The sequence below is a fragment of the Scyliorhinus canicula genome, chromosome 5, assembly GCF_902713615.1.
Source record: "Scyliorhinus canicula chromosome 5, sScyCan1.1, whole genome shotgun sequence".
Classification (NCBI taxonomy): Eukaryota; Metazoa; Chordata; class Chondrichthyes; order Carcharhiniformes; family Scyliorhinidae; genus Scyliorhinus; species Scyliorhinus canicula.
Genome location: NC_052150.1, coordinates 37894426 through 37912150, shown reverse-complemented (window position 1 = coordinate 37912150; position 17725 = coordinate 37894426). Strand labels below are relative to the sequence as shown.

The 17725-nt window shown below is 43.0% G+C and overlaps 1 protein-coding gene across 2 annotated transcripts in view; it reads left to right on the top strand.

Annotated features, from left to right (window-relative positions):
* The window catches only part of anln (anillin, actin binding protein), a 156550-nt gene that overhangs the window by 13032 nt on the left and 125793 nt on the right, over positions 1–17725 (top strand). For both annotated transcript variants that reach the window (XM_038796920.1, XM_038796921.1), the window contains exons 2-3: positions 4773–4923; positions 13121–13372. In XM_038796920.1, coding sequence (XP_038652848.1) covers positions 4773–4923; positions 13121–13372 — 403 coding nt within the window. The remainder of the gene's footprint in view (positions 1–4772; positions 4924–13120; positions 13373–17725) is intronic.

Below are 17725 nucleotides of genomic sequence, written 5' to 3'. Positions count from 1 at the left end.
TTTTTTGAAATTCTTTGGACTCTGGAATGGTTCCTACAGTTTGGGGGCTAGCTAGTATAATCCCGCTATTCACAAAGGGAAGTGGAGAGAGAGAAAAAGGGAACTATAGACCAGACATGGTTGTAAGTGCCATTATTACAATATGTTTAGGTTCTGTTAAAATAAAGGGAGAAATTCTTACGAAGGGGCAGAAACAAAGGGACATTGGTGTATACCAACCTAAATCGGTAGTAGAGATGTTGCGAGAGTTCATTATCAATGATTTCATAGCACAGCATTTAGAAAACAGTGGCATAATCAGACAAAGTCAGCATGGATTTAGGAAAGGAAAATCATGCTTGATAGATCTACTCAAATTGTTTGAAGATGTAACTTGGGCAGCACGGTTGCATTGTGGATAGCACAATTGCTTCACAGCTCCAGGGTCCCAGGTTCGATTCCGGTTTGGGTCACTGTCTGTCTGTGCGTAGTCTGCACATCCTCCCCATGTGTGCGTGGGTTTCCTCCGGGTGCTCCGGTTTCCTCCCACAGTCCAAAGATGTGCAGGTTAGGTGGATTGGCCATGATAAATTGCCCTTAGCGTCCAAAATTGCCCTGAGTGTTGGGTGGGGTTACTGGGATATGGGGATAGGGTGGAGGTGTTGACCTTGGGTAGGGTGCTCTTTCCAAGAGCCGATGCGGACTCGATGGGCCGAATGGCCTTCTGCACTGTAAATTCTATGATCTATGATGGTAGAGTTGACCAGGGAGAATCGGTGGATATGGTTTATTTGGACTTTAGAACACGTTCAACAAGGTCTCACAGCAGATTACAGTACTATCTAAAGGGATGGGATTCCAGGTAGCGTCTTGAGATGAATAGAAAGCTGGTTAACAAACAGGAAGCAAAAAGTTGGAATAAATGGGCCTTTTTCTGATTTGCAGGCAGTGACTGGTGGGGTCACGCAGGGGCCTATGCTTGGACACATTATATATAAATGGTTTGGACAAGGGAACTAAATGTATTATCACCAAATTTGCAGATGATACTAAGTTGGGCGGGAGGATAAACTTTGAGGAGGGCGCAGAGATGCTTCAGCGGGATCTGGACAGGATGAGTGAGTGGTCATATGTTTACATGGCAGATGCAGTATAATGTGGCTAAATGTGAGGTATCTGCTTCGGTAGCAAAAATAGGGAGGCAGATTATTATTTTAATGGGGGTAAATTGAGAGGTGGATGCGCCATGATACCTTGGTGTCCTTGTGCATCAGTTGCTGAAAGTAAGCTCGCAGGGACAGCTAATAGTGAAGCAGCAAATGGTATGGTGGTCTTCATAGCAAGAGGATTTGAGTATAGGAATAGAGCTGTTTTACTGCAATTGTATAAGGCAATTGGAATATTGTGTGCAGTTTTGTTGTCCTTAACTCCGGTAGGATGTTCTTGACTTGGAGAGAGTGCAGCAAAGGGTTACCAGGCTGATTCCTAGGGGATTTCATAATTTACAAAATTCTGACAGTATTAGACAGGATCAGAAATAATGTTCCCGATGTTGGGTCGTGCAGAACTAGGGGTTAGTTATAGGCTAAGGGGTGAACCTTGTCGTACTGAGGTGATTGAGAAATTTCTTCACCCAGAGTGGTTAATCTACAAAATTCACTACAGTACCACAGAAAATAGTTGAGGCCAAAACATTGTGTAATTTCAAGAAGGAATTAGACCTAGCTCTTGGGGCTAAAGGGTTCATGGGATGTGGGGAGAAGGCAGGATCAGGGTATTGAACTTGATGATCAGCAATGATCATGATGAATGGCAGAGCATGCTCAAATGGCCTCCTCCTGCTTCTATTTTCGATGTACGTTTCTTTGTGTGCCTGGAATGCGCAGGTTGTCTTGAGAATAGAATAGCTTTAACAGGCTGAGTGACTTGATTGAAGTATCCTGGATGATCCTGACAGTAGACATGTAAAGCAGGTTTCCCTTTGTTGGTAAGTCCAGAACTAGGAGTCGCCATTTTAAAATTTTAGGACCGAGATGAGGGAAAAACATGTCTGAGGCTTGTGTGACTTTCGAACTCTCGCCCTCAGAAGGTGATGAAATTGGGGTCATTGAATATTTTTAAAGCAGAGGCAGATGGATTCTCGTTAGACAAAGGAATCAAAGGTTACTGGGGGTAGATGAAAATATGGAATTCAAAACAAACAGGCCAGCAATAATCTTTATTGAATAGGGAGCTGGCTAGAGGTGCCAAATGGGCTACTGCTGCACCTATTTTGTGTCTTTTTCAATCCTTTGAACAACCTTTTATTCAAAAGTTCAGTGATCACTTTTTAACATGAATTATTGTTCCCTGCTTAACAAAGACTAACATTACTACAAGGTTAAAGAAACCTCTATCTGTATTACCTTAGAGCACCTTAAGTAAATCAGATTAACTAGTTCTTTGTACCCCCGCCTCTTCAATCCTTACTTTACCGTACTGTCCACTTTAGATCATTTTGTCAAGTTCTTCAGCCAGGTGACACCTTGAATACTGTATTGGCCGTCACCCAGCAGTTGGAAAAATTCCTATACAAAAGATTGCTGGAACCACCCTGCAGCAGAGTTTTCTCCACAGATACTGAGTGGCCTCAATGCTTTTCGCATTTTCCAATTTTGCCTTGATTTCCAGCATCTACAGCTTCCTTTTTTAAAAAGAAAATGCCACACCCTGGTACAGGTCCTTGCAAGTATAAGGATAGTGGTCTTCATTAGTGTATTTCTGCGAGAGACGTTTATTGAACTGTCACTTGCAGCCTTTGTCTATTTGCCTTTGTTCTTTTCAGCAATGTTTGACAGATTTAAAACATTTTGTGTTCCTGGATTCTCAGTGCCGTTCCAAGTTTCAAAATCTATTTTTTGCCACACACTCCTGACAGCATGTGCAAGTATAAGGACAGCAGTCTTCATGAGTGTGTTTCTGTGAGTGTTCAATAAGAGCCTCCACTCAGTTCCTCTCTCCACAGATGCTGCCAGACCTGCTGAGTTTATCCAACATTTTCTGTTTTTATTTCTGTTGTCCTTATACTTGCAACACTGGCGCTGAGATGGCCTTGAGGCTAATTTTCCATAATATAGAATTGGAATATAAGCAAAAAGATTAGGAAAATGCTTCAGTTTTGAAAGGAGATAAATAAGGCAGAATATTTTGAGTTATAAGATTTAGAGTACTATTCCAAGCTAAGCTACTACTTTGGGATTTGAAGACTCTACAGACTTGGTGAAAGGCAATGTCAATATGCCCGAGGCATATTTCACTGTTACTTGGAATAGTGATCTTGGTAGGATACTGAAACATAAACTCTAAAATTATTTGTGATACAGTTGAGTGCTGGAATGGGCCCCATATTTTTCCATAGAGGGCTGACCTGAAATGCTTATTTCATCTCTATTTGGGGAAAATGGGAAACATTTGGGTTGTCATAGCTTAGCAACCTGTGAATTTTTAAAACAATGGTGACGGGTGTGGTTGTGACCAGAATTAGCATGATTCTCCGAAACAGTTTCTGTAACAAATCACTAGCCTTCATGAATGACACGTATTGAGCCTTCTGCCAGCTCTTTCCAGTTATTAAGAATTTGTGTTAAAAGGTATTACATACAATGTAATGAGTGCCAATCTAGCTTCTCTAATTCCCTTTTGTGTCCACTATTTCAACTGTTGCTCCCTGGTTGTGATAACAAGAAATAAAATCTGGAGTGAGTCAGTCAGTGCTTTAAACCTGCTCCACCATTCAGTAAAATCATGGGTGAGCTTCTGCTTCCAAGTCTGCTTTTCCATCCTATCCCTATTACTTTTTCATCGAAAAACCTGTATCCCTTGAGTATGCTCAATGAGCATCAACAACACTCTGGATGGAGAATATCAGATGATGCTAGAATGCTGTCTTTATTTACTACGTCATTTGAACTTTACTTTTGTACTGTTTATGTTGGTATTATATCTCATTTAACTTACTGCCATGATCTGTGAAATGCTATTAGTAAGGGATTCCTTGGTGATTATTTTTTAGTATTTGTTCTTCTCTCTACATCATTGGATTCCTGGATTCTTCTCTCTTCATCGTTGGAGATTGTATTCTAAATGCTTTTACAGAATTTTTAAGTCGTATAAAAGAACATCTTGTGCCAAGGCAGGGTAATGAGAAAAATAACTGCAGCATTGTTTTGATAACAAACTGATAGGTCAGGCAGGAGCTGAATGTACTGAATGATATTTTTCATTAGAACATTATATGTATCCAATGATGTCACTTAACCTTTTTAGTGTTTTAGTGCCAGTATTGCTATAAGAAAAACAGCATTGAAGGCAACTCAATTCAATGTTTCAGAAGCAAAATACCGTGAATGGTGGAAATCTGATTAAAAACAGAAAATGCTGGAAATATTCAATGTCAGGCATCATCTGCGAAGAGATAAAACAATTCAATGAGCTATCATAAGTTTATTTTTAAAAAACATTTTGCCAGATTTTCCACCTATTTATACTGCATATAACAACACAACAGTGAAATTTGTCGTTCCATCTGAAAGGAAGTAAGTAGCCAGACTCCTCATATCATTGGTGATTTTATACTTTGTAATTCTTGACTTTAGTAATAAAATAGTTTTTTGTGCTGCCCTTTGTCTTTCTCTAATAGAAGCTTATTGTTTTAATTGAATGAAGTAATGCAATTTGCTTAGTGTTTGCATTATGTAATCTTGTGATTTTTATACAAGGCTGTGAACAATACACTGAATTGTTACCTATTCCAGAAACTACTTGAACGTACTCGGGCTCGGCGAGAGAATCTACAGAAGAAGATGGCTGAGAGGCCCACAGCAGCTGCTCGACAAATTGCAAAAAGATCGAGGGAACCTTTGACTGAGGCTAGCAACCAACCATTGGACGTTGCTGTGGAAGAAGGTAAGAGATTTCTTACTGTGTGCTTGACACTGGACAGAGATGTTTTATACTCCACAAATAACTGCAACAGTAATCTTTTGTGATGAAGAAGCAGTATTATTTCTTAATGTGCTACACATCCCATATCCAGGGCTCCTGTGTATTCTTTGCTGGCCATATATCTAGAACTTTAAAATGAATATTAAAGATGCTATCTACGATAATATATGCACGTCATTGGCTAAAATGCTGCAAAATGGTTTGATTTAAGGCATTTAACTTGAGGTGTTGCTCATCGTCACCTGATATTTGCGAATGACTTAGAAAATATAACAAGAACTGGAGTTGTAGCACATGTGAAGAATAGTGAATGCAGCATTAAAGTTCAACATGAGCAGGGGTGTTCAGACTTTGTAATAGAGCTTGGTATAGAACTTTAAAAGAGCTAGTTTGACAGAAATAAAAACTCGTACTCAAATTTTTGCAATCATTTGCTGTTCACGGTTCAATGGATCAGACCATTCCACTACATCAGCATTGCGAATTTTCGCTGGTTAGGAAAGGCTTTTCAAACTGAATTTGTTTTATTTTATGCACAGACACAAGTAGCCACTTTTTAAAAAAAAAACTTTACATATCAAAGATTTACAAAAATCTGACATACACCACTGGAACTTGTAAATAGTTGTGTAGGTTTTAAAGCATTTCCAGTGATAAATAACTAGGGTGGCACGGTGGTTAGCACAGCTGCCTCACAGTGCCAGGGGCCCAGGTTCAATTCCAGCCGTGGGTGACTGACAGCGTGGAGTTTGCAGTTTCTCCCCGTGCTTGCATGGGTTTCCTCCGGGTGCTCCGGTTTCCTTCCACAGTCTAAGATGTCCAGGTTAGTTGGATTGGCCATGCTAAATTGCCCCTTAGTGTCCAAAAGGTTAGGTGGGGTTATTGGGTTTTGGCGATAGGATGGGGGCATGGGCCTAGGTAGGATGCTTTTCCTGCGGGTCAGTGCAGACACGATTGGCCAAATGGCCTCCTGTAGGAATTCTATCATTTTATTTTGGTGACCTTTCCAAAGGCACTTAATTTTTATGATACAATTTTAATTAGTACAGCAGGAAATAAGTTTAATAGGTTACTACTCTTAAATACATCTTTTAATGGGACAGAAGAGGGGCAATGATTACATTCTATTAGACTGCTCAGTTGTGGTGGTTAAGGGAAAAATTTGCATTTGTGCTTATGCAAATGATTTAAAAGGGAAAACTTGAACTATAAGCTAATCAATACTTTTGGACCTCAATTTCCCAGTTACACCCAAAGTGAAACTCTATCCCCTTAATAGGGGCAGACCTTTCAACGATGATTCACTTGGAAATAAGTGGGACACCTTAGAGTAATGTTTAAAAAATGTTTCCCCAATTTAAGGGACAATTTAGCGTGCACATTTTGAGTCGTTAGGGTGAGGTCCACGCAGCCACGGGGAGAATGTGCAAACTCCGCATGGACAGTGACCCGGGATCGAACCTGGGTCCTCGGTGTCATGAGGCAGCAGTGCTAACCAATGCACCATTCATGCCGCCGCCTTGGAGAATAATGTTGAGCATGCAGGATAAATATATACCTAAATGCAGCAAGGCAAGATTAAGCAAGAATAATTCTAAATGAACTAAGCAAATCAAAACTGATCGGGTTAGAAAACAACCTCTAAATCTTGCAAGCAGAAGTTGGATGGTGTTCTCGGTTGCGTGTAAAAATATGTCCGAAGGTGATTGATGAAACAGAGGTCATAAACATCAAAGATGTACACAGGCTTGAAACAGAATGAATATTCACAAAGTGGGGGGGGGGGGGGGGGGATAAGCAACATGATGTTGATATAAACGAGAAGGAAGTCTGAACAAGTTAAAAGAGCTAAAACATACTCCAATCCCCAGGGATAGATGGTATTTATCCCAGATTGCTAAAGGAGACTGGGAAAAAGACTTTGAGGAATGGTCATTGAGGGAGTCGTTGGATACTGGGAAAGTATCGCTATTGAAAATGGGTCAGCGTGTACCTATATAAAGGATGATAAATCAACTTAAAGTCCTGTTAATTTTACTTTAATTTCACCTTATTAAATGAAATTGATTGTGAATCATAATGTAAAATTATCGATACAGTAATAATTCAATTGATAGTAGTCAAAATGGATTCAGAAGAGAAAGATCCTGTCTAACCGAGCTTTGAGAAAGTGATACTGCCGTGACCTGCGGTAGCCTCAACAGCGTGTTGTACTTGGGCGTCTAAAAGTATTTTTCAAAGTTCCACACGGAAAGCCATGCTATGGATATTTAGGATAAACTATGCATGTGATTAGGAAATTGTTGACAAGTAAAGATCAGTTGACTCTTGCTAAAGGAGTTATTTGGGGAGGAATGCTGCCTGGGGAACCTTGGGGATCAGTGTTGAACCAATACTATTTCTAATTTATATTGGACTCAAAAACCCAACGCAAATTTGTCATGAAATCTCTAGAGTTGGCTCTGGATTGAACAAAGCACCCTATTGTACTCCCTGCACAGATGTATCTTTTTAGTTGAAATTGACTGAATGGTATATTTGTCTTTTTTCATTGGTAAGTATAAACTCTGTTTTACTGTGACGCTCAGTCGCATAACATGTTGGCGTGCACTGCAACATGTTAGAATGTGTATTTAGAAACAAAGTATATTTAAGCCTAATGCCTGACCATTTAAAGAGGGTATAGCACAGACTTGTGTACACAAATATCACTTTGTATATAGAAATACAAGTACAGGAAAGGTCTGAATAGTTTCCAGATTTCTAAAAGATTCTAGGGCAATGTGGTGGAACTATTTTTTTTTAAGTAAAAATGTAGTTCAGAATTGATAGAAGCAGATTGTTTCCAGTAATTGAGTGGCCAAGACCAAGGGCCCATGGGTGCGAGATTAAATGTAAGATTTGGAACTGAAAGTAGAAAAAAAGAGTTCAAAATATGGAATATGGAATTCATTTCTAAGATCAATGGTTGAGGCAGAAACTGACGACCTGTAATGATTTAAATTGGATGAATGGGTGAAGATAAATTAGTTGAAGGGAAATGTGATCAGGGTAGGCAGCTGTGATTAAAGTTATATGCTGGCATGAATGATGTGGACTGCGTGGTCCAAATGGCTTGTTTCTGTTATAAGGTACCTAGGTACCTTTTTAAAAGCTTGCTCAAACTTCGGAGACTGAAGTGAGCGAGTGAAACAAACCTTTTAAGTATGGGAAGGAAGTAAAGCACATACTTTGAATGATAGTCACTGTTGCCAGCATTTACAGCTTCTGAATTAAGACATGATTTGACAAATGCTTAATTCTAGAAATTATGCTCAGCAAAAATGGTGTTGCTCAGTTTGGTAATATTACTAAAGTTGGACAGCACCCCCACAGAGAGGGAGATGGTGATTTAGGAGATAATGACAGAGAGCAAGGACACAGTAACCAAAAAATGGCCCCAGACTGGATGGAAAGCAGTTATTAAACAACTGCATTTTGTTTTGGAAATGTTTTTATTTTAAAAAATTAACATTTGAATACAAAATTACAAAACATACCAACAAATACCTTAAACAAAGCACGAGCCCCATACAAATCCCCCTCCAACCTCCCCAAAAAATCCCCAGAAAAGACTAGAAACTCTTTTCTACCCACAGCCCAACAGCTAACAATGACCAATTCTCTGAAATACAAAATAAATGGCGGCCATATCTGGTAGCACCCTTCAATCGACTCCATCACAGTGTATGTAACTGTCTTGAGGTGCAAACGCTCGATCAAATCTTCTAACTGTGCTGAAGCGCTCTGTGGTGTTGTCAACCTCCAGTCCAACAGAATCCACTTCCCGCACCACCAATGAGGCGAAGGCCAGAATACCCGACTGCAGCTCCGGCACATCTGAAACCCGAAAAATAGCCACCAGAGGCAGGATTCTAGCTCAATATTTAGGATCACTGACATGTTGTCGATTTAAAGGACCTCCAGAAACCCACCAGTTTAGAAAAGGACCAGAACATGGGGCAGCTGGTTAGCATAAATGCTTCACAGCTCCAGGGTCCCAGGTTCGATTCCCGGCTGGGTCACTGTCTGTGTGGAGTCTGCATGTCCTCCCCCTGTGTGCGTGGGTTTCCTCCGGGTGCTCCGGTTTCCTCCCACAGTCCAAAAGATGTGCGGGTTAGGTGGATTGGCCATGCTAAATTGCCCGTAGTGTCCTAATAAAAGTAAGGTTATGGGGGGGGGGGGGGGGGGGGGGTTGTTGGGTTACGGGTATAGGGTGGATACGTGGGTTTGAGTAGGGTGATCATGGCTCGGCACAACATTGAGGGCCGATGGGCCTGTTCTGTGCTGTACTGTTCTATGTTCTATGTGTTTATGGTGTGTGAGCCCACTTGAGCAGTGCTGGCACCTATCCTCTACCTCATCAAAAAACTGAATTTCCCTCGCCTTCGTGAGGTGCGCTCGAAACACTACCTTTAACTGGATACAGCTCAGTCTCGCACATGACACAGTGTAGCATTCACCTCACTCCACACCCCTCTCCAATATCGGCCACAGCTCCTCCACCCGTTTCGATTTCACCCCTTCCACCGAACCCAACTCTTCCCCTGCTATCCACGCATACATACCGGGCGTACTGCCCTCCTCTAACCCTGAACCGGAGAGAATCTGCTCCAATAAAGAAGATGGTTGCACCACAGGGAAAGCTGAAAAAACTCTTAACAAAGCTCTGCACCTGATGTATCTAAACATGTCCAAGCCCAACAGTCCAAATTTCTCCTTCAGCTGCTCTAGGCTGGCAAATCACTCCTCCAGAAATAAACCCCCCACTCTCTCCAGCCCTCTCTCCCTCCATGCATGGCCTTGCTGGGTAATTCAGTGGAGCCTTGCTGGCTCAAACAGGTGCTTAGCTCAAATGGGAGAGAGGGATATATTTCATATATTTAGTGAAGCCACCACCATCGGGTTTTTAGAGTACTTTACCGGCACCAACGGAAGTGGCGCTGTTACCAATGGCACCCCAACTGGTCCCCCTACATGACCCCGACTCCATCTGAACCCAGAGAGCCCCCGGGTCCGTGCAGCACCCCAACACCACCTCCACATTGGTTGCCCAATAGTAGTATAGCGGATTTGGCAACACTACGCCCCATGCTTTTGTCTCCCTCTAAAGAAGCCCACTGCGAATCCTCAGGGCCTTACCTGCCCAAATAAAACTAGCTGCTTGACCTTTCGGACAAATGACTTGAGCAGGAACACCAGGAGGCACTGAAATAAAAATAGAAATCTTGGCAAGGTGGTCATCTTAGCAGATTGGATCCCGTCTGCAAACGATGCCAGACACTATCCCACCTCTGCAGGTCCGCCGTAACTCTACCCCACCAGGCTTGTATAGTTTAACCCACAAAGCTGCCCCAGTTCCCTACTGCCTGGACCACTGGAAATCGAAAACTAGTCCCCATCAACTGAAACGGCAGCCCCCCAATCCGATTCCCCGTCCTGATGCAACAACAAAATAATCATTCTTCCCTATGTTCAACTTGTAACCCACAAGGCACGAAAAGACCCATAATATTCCCGATATACGGCCCCAAGTCGATGTTCCACCCCGCCTCTTAAAATCCCCCTCCATGCATTTGAGGCCCTCCATGCAATGGCCAACGCTTGATTGCCAATGCAAACAAGGGAGACATCGGTCACCCCTGCCTCGTACCCTGAAACAATCAAAAAGACCCGGAGCACATGATGTGGTGTAAACACTAGCGAACCGGGCCGCATTCAGCAACCGCACCCATGACAGAAACCCGGGACCAAACCCAAACTTCTCCAGCACCGTTAAAAGGTACTCCCAGTCCACCCATTTGAACATGTTCTCCGTGTCCAGTGATATAATTATCTCTGGCACCGGCCTGGCCGCAGGGATGAGCACCACATTCAGCAACCAGTGCATGTTCGACAACAACCTCCGCCCCTTCACAAGCCCTGCCTGATCTTCCCCTACTGCCCCTGGGAGGCAAGGCTCCAACCTTAATGCAAATACCTTGGCCAGTAACTTGATGTCTACGTTTAACGGGGAACAGATCCGACCCCAGTAACTTCCCTGCCTGCATATGCTTCAACGCTGCCTGAATCTACTCCAGGCTCAATGGTGCTTCCAGCTCCTCCTGCAACTCCTCCCCCACCATGGGAAACTTCAAACCCTCAAACTCTGCCATTTCTCGCGCATCCTCCGGCGGCCCCCCTCCCGGTAAATGCAGGCAATATCTTCGCCATCCCACCCAGGACCAAAAATGTGGGCCCAGAAAGATTTACCTTTGGGTCCAACACAGTTCATATCACCCCTCCAAAATCAATTGGGGGATGTCCAAATCCGGCACCGTTGCCAGCAACCATTTCATTAACTGTACACTGTCCCAATTCAGGGCATACATTTTCACTACAACCACCTGCTTCCCCTCTAATACCCATTCTATCCGCTACACACCCCTCCGCCTAAACCAACCCCCCCCCGACTCTCGACTCCTCTCCCCCTTGGGTTAGCCATTACCACCGTGTTGCTTCATACCGTCATCACCAGTTCCTAGGCACCAGGGCCACCAACCCCACCCAACGGTTGAGACAAAGAAAATCCCTTGGCTACTGCTAACTCCGTGTCCTACATCACCACAGTCGACAGACTGCCTGCCACATACACAACCCTCTAGATTAATTGAGCCTCACCAAATTGGCTCAACAAGTTGCAGCCCCTCCCCGTTCACTAGCCTGCCTCTTAATGTTAGAAAGGTGTGGTCTTGCCCAAATACAACCAGAACAAAGGCCTACAACCCCAGGGCCACAATCCTTTGTCCCAATCCCAGCATACCCACTATGCTCTCTTTCCCTCCAATTACCGTATCAATCCCCCTGCTTCTACCATCCCCCATGACCATAGTCTCCAGGAAAGAAATCCCCCCCACCATCCTCCAAGAAAAAAGAAGAGCAAAATCATAACACACTATATTGCAATATATACAGTACCACAACCCAATTTATACATACAAGGAAAAAAAATCCCACCAACCCTCCTCAAACCAGTCCCAGTCCTTTTGTCAGCTTGCTCCAGCGTGTCAAATTAAAGGCTGCCCGCCGCTTCGCCAGTTCGGTCCCAATGTCCTGGTAGATGTGCACCGTAGCCTGTCCCAATCGCCCTGTCCAATTCCAGGCGCCAAACACATCATCCCTGCCCGCCAACTGAGAGATCATTTCCGAAAAATACTCGGGTGGCCCCGGGCCCTCCGCTCCCTCTGGCAAGCCCTGAGGTTCATGAGCCTCGACTTAAATAAAAGAAAATTACTGCGGATGCTGGAATCTGAAACGAAAGGGACAATGCTGGAAAATCTCAGCAAGTCTGGCAGCATCTGTGGGGAGAGAAAAGAGCTAACGTTTCGAGTCCGATGACTCTTTGTCAAAGCTGAGCCTTGACTTGTTCTCCAGATCTTCCGCTTTGGTCTTCAGGCCTTTATTCCTATCCAACATGAGCATCATCTCGGCTTCCAACGAGGCAAGCTGGTCCTTGTGCCCCGACGAGGCCTCCTCCATGCCCTCCAGCGTATCCCCATGCTCCTTCAGAGCTTTGGCAGTCTTTGAACGGCTCTTTAATCTACTTCCCATGTCACTCAAATTTGACATCCATCAGCTTGCCAAATTTCTCCAACTCCTGCGCCATTACCCAGTGTTTCTAACGCGAAGGTTGTAGCCACCTCCGTCATTCACCACCCCCCCCCCCCCCCCCCCCCCCCCCGATTCCTTTGTTGGGCTCCAAGCCGTGGGTTTCTTTCCCGTAGCGTTTTCCACTGAGGCTTTTGACATTCTTCAAATAACTGTTCCATGCTCCACACCAATCTACTGGGTTAGAACCCGAAATCTCCCCAAAAATGGGCAAAAAGGATCAAAATCCCAGGACCCTGGCAGGAGCCATCCTTTGTGTGACCTTTTGTCACGTGCCATCACTAAAAGCCCCCCAAAACAAATCCATTTTAAACACATATGTAAATCACGATTTTAAATCCCTAATTTTGTCAAATGGAAATATATTGCCTCACCTTTTCTCCAACTAATTTATTGTAGATATTCTCCTCGAGTGCCATGTTTCCTCCACATTATTTTGCAGCTGCACTAAAAATCTGTTTGCTTTATGTAGTGAAACCTTCAACCAAGCCTTCTCCATCCAAAAGACGTTGTTCAGATAAAATGGAAGCCCCAGTCCCTGGGGCGGAGAACAAAAAGCCAGGATCTGCGTTTACTTCTGTTGCACAACCTCCTCCAAGTCAATCTGTTGGATTAATTGAGGTTCAGAAAGAGCAATGCGTCAACCAAAATGCACACCCAGTTACCTCTGTGAAGAATCGACTGCAAGTACTGGCACAACAACGTCGCCAATGGGACTCTGATGGTATGGACTAATTGTGTGTTGATATATTTCAATGAGATTTATTTATTGTTTTCTCTTTTAAAATTATATTTCATTCAAAATTGCTCTGCTGCAGTGAAAGTGGGGAGCAGTTGACCGTTTCTGAATGTTCCAGGAGCATTTTGCCGCAGTAAATTTGACATTGAGCAAAATAAGTAGCTAATGGGAGTGATGATCAATACCTTTCAAAGATCTACGGTGGACTCTTATGACCTCACCTCACCTGTAGGGTGGTGGTGGGGGTGGATGGGGAGGGGAAGGGACCTGTAGGATGGTGGTGGGAGTGCCACTGACCAGTCAAGTGCCTGAGTGGAGCAAGACTGTATAGGCCTTTCCTAAAGGAGGCGACGCAGGGCTCTCCAGTCAGTGATCGAGACCTTCATCGCTTCCACAAGATTCTACTCATTGATTTTAAGTTGGAGAGATTTATGGAGAGGGAGGCCAGAGCTAAAGGCCTTGACAGCGAGAAAGCACAGCACAAATGGAGCAGCAGCAAGAAGTTGGAGTTCAAATTGGCCAGCAGTAAGGCTTGCAGTGTCATGGTAAATAATTGCATTATGCTGGCAGCTTTTGTTTTCTACCAGTGAAGAAAATACAAGAATTCAATGTCCAATACTTCATTTAAAGTAATGACCTTGTACTTGCTTTTGAAACTCAATCCTAGAAATCGACACTTTGATGTTCAAAATTGGTAGTCTGTTAATGAAATTGAAAGGGAAGTAATGTCTCATAATCTTGTATATTAGTATTAAAGGACACTTCTGTTGGTGTGAACTGATCCTGTGTTGAATGAAAAATAATGCATTGACATGGTGCTTATCACTTCTCAAGATATCAGTTTTACAAGCCAAAGTACTTTTGAAGTTTAGTCCCTTGGCAATGTAGGAGATGAGATGGTAAATTTGCGTACAGCAAAGTCCCATAGACAATAAACTAAATTATTCTTTTAATTATTGGTTGCAGAATTGATGGTGGCCAGGAGCTCCCCTGCTTTAATCCCATGGTATCTTTTAGATCCACCTCTGTTTAATGTGTCATACAAATAGAGAAACATCTTGCATAGCACAGTATGCCCTCAGTTTTGCACTTGTATGCCAGACTTGGAAGATGCATTCAAGACTTTGAAGTTGGGCTTGAATTTAGCCTTCTGACTGGATGCGACATATTGATCTCAATTATGATATCACTGCTGGTTTATTGATTCAAGGATACATTTATTCTCTACAAAAACATAAGAGAACTCATGGGTGAGAAAGGGGTATTTTATGTTGCTGATGAAGCTACGTGACTGATCATTGAGAAAGATGAGCAGTAAAGTTAAATGCCGATTTGCTCCAAAATGGAAGTAATTTAACAAATTTTTAAATTGAAAGTCAACATGATGAACATGATCCACCCTTTTTCCAAAGGTAGCGATGAATGATTTTCAACACTAGAGGGCACTGTCTTCAATCACGACTGAGCAATAGTTTTATAATCTGTTTTCATGGTATCTTTCATGTCGCAGAATGATTGAAATCAATACTAAGAGAAAGTTTGAGAGATTGCCGCAAGTGAGGTGGGAGAGAAATGCAAAAAGAGCTGTGCTCTAGTAAAAGAGTGAGTAAGAATGATGTAAGGGAGGTAATTACAAGAGGGCAAATGCAGAAGGAATGATAATTGCTTGGCTGTGAAGTGAGGATGAAGAAAGGGTATGCAGCAATAGCTGGGTTTCAGTTTCAAGAGTGCACATCTGACTGAGGATCAATCTTATCCTTTGCCGCACCGTGTTTTTGTCCCACAGTGAATCATGGTGCCATGTGCAAAACTATCTTTAAGGCTGTGAAGGTGCTTTGATAATGACTGATTTATGATCGTTAATCTAGCAAAATTAGTAACAAACTTGAAGGAGAAACTGGTTAAAACTTGTTACTTCTGTTTGGTTATGATAGCTAAGAACTAAATATTTGAATATTGCTGAAAAGAAAGAGATGCTGCCAAAGCTTTTCATCTTGAACTTATCAGGGCAGATGCAGTATTTCAAACAATCACATCAATTTATACTGCAAGATAAAAGGGGGCTCTGATTGGTTTGAGAATTTCACTTTGGCCAAGACATTGCCACAGGACAATTCAAAAAGGCGTATGGCTTCAGCACATTCCTTTTGTTTGCAGAGAACAGGTTGTTGCAAATTAATATATGTTACTTCTAGCAAGTATAAGTGAGCACATTACAAGCTTGTCTAATTATATTAAATTGGTTGTAACGTGTAACTATTGGCACACTCACTTGTTCAACAACTCAAGTGCTGCCCAATCAGGAATTCACATCCAACAGCAGGCATTTATTTTACTAAATACTTAGAGTTCGGATGTGTGCTGTAGCAAATGGTCTTATCACCCAATATAAAAATGTTTAGTCTTTATACAGGAGTAATAATAATTTGCATTTATAGTGTATTTAATGTAGCAAAACATCCTGAGGATGGGAATCCAATCCTGACCTGAAGTAAGAAAGTAATTCACAGAAGTATTTAAAAATGTAGGTTTTGACGACAGGTTTGGGTATTGGGAAGGAGCGGTCACATTGTTAGGAGTTTTCTATAGGCCCCCAAATAGTAATAGAGATGTGGAGGAAGAAATTGCTAAACAGATTATGGATAGGTGTGAAGGTCTCAGGGTAGTTGTCATGGGTGACTTTAACTTTCCAAATATTGATTGGAACCTCTATCGGTCGAACAGTTCGGATGGGGCAGTTTTAGTACAGTGTGTACAGGAGGGTTTCCTGGCACAATATGTGGATAGGCTGACAAGAAGGGGAGGGGGGGGGGGCACATTGGATTTGGTACTGGGTAATGAACCGGGCCAAGTGTTAGATTTGTTTGTGGGAGAGCACTTTGGAGATAGTGACCACAATTCGGTGTCTTTCACTATTGCAATGGAGTAGAATAGGGCCATATGGCAGGGCAAGGTTTATAATTGGGGGAGGGTTAATTATGCGATTAGGCAAGAATTAGGGAGCATAAGATGGGAACAAAAACTGTCAGGGAAAGGCACAAATGAAAAGTGCAGCTTGTTCAAGGAACAAATACTGTGTGTCCTTGATAGTTATGTCCCTGTCAGGCAGGGAGGACATGGCCGTGTGAGGGAACCATGGTTCACAAAAGAGGTTGAATGTCTTGTCAAGAGGAAAAAGGAAGAGTATGTAAGGATGAGAAAACAAGGTTCAGTTAGGTAGGTCGCTTGAGGGTTACAAGGTAGCAAGGAATGAGCTATTAAAAAAAAAAAGGGCGTAGGAGAGCTAGGAGGGGGCATGAGAAGTCCTTGGTGGATCGGATCAAGGAAAACCCCAAGGCTTTTTACTCTTTTATGTGAGAAATAAAAGAATGGCCAGGGTGAGGGTAGGGCCGGTCAAGGACATTAGTGGGAACTTGTGCATGGAGTCAGAAGAAATAGGAGAGGCGTTGAATGAATACTTTTCTTCAGTGTTCACCAAGGAGAGGGGCCATGTTTTTGAGGATGAGAGTGTGATACAGGCGGGTAGGCTGGAGGAGGATGTTCTGAGGAAGGATGTATTAGCAATTTTGAAAAACCTGAGGGTCGACAAGTCCACTGGGCCAGATGGGATATATCGAAGGATTCTTTGGGAGGCAAGGGATGAGATTGCAGGGCCTTTGGCTTTGATCTTTGGGTCCTCGCTGTCCACGGGGATAGTGCCAGAGGACTGGAGAGTGGCGAATGTTGTTCCTCTGTTCAAGAAAGGGAATAGGAATGACCCTGGTAATTATAGGCCGTTTAGTCTTACTCCGGTGGTCGGTCAGTTAATGGAAAAGGTCCTGAAGGATAGGATTTATGACCATTTGGAAAGATGCAGCTTAATCCGGGATAGTCAACAGGATTCGTGAAGGGTAAATCTTGCCTCACAAATTTGATTGAATTCTTTGAGGAGGTAACTAAGTGTGTAGATGAAGGTAGAGCAGTTGATGTCGTATAGATGGATTTTAGTAAGGCGTTTGATAAGGTTCCCATGGTCGGCTCATGAAGAAAGTAAGGAGGTGTGGGATAGTGGGAAATTTGGCCAGTTGGATAAGTAACTGGCTATCACATAGAAGACAGAGGGTGGTGGTGGATGGAAAATTTTCAGACTGGAGACCAGTTACCAGCGGTGTACCACAGGGATCAGTGCTGGGTCCTCTGCTATTTGTGATTTTTATCAATGACTTGGAGGAGGGGGCTAAAGGGTGGGTCAGTAAATTTGCCGATGACACCAAGATTGGCAGAGTAGTGGATGAGGTGGAGGGCTGTTATAGGCTGCAAAGAGACATTGATAGGATGCATAGCTGGGCCAAAAAATGG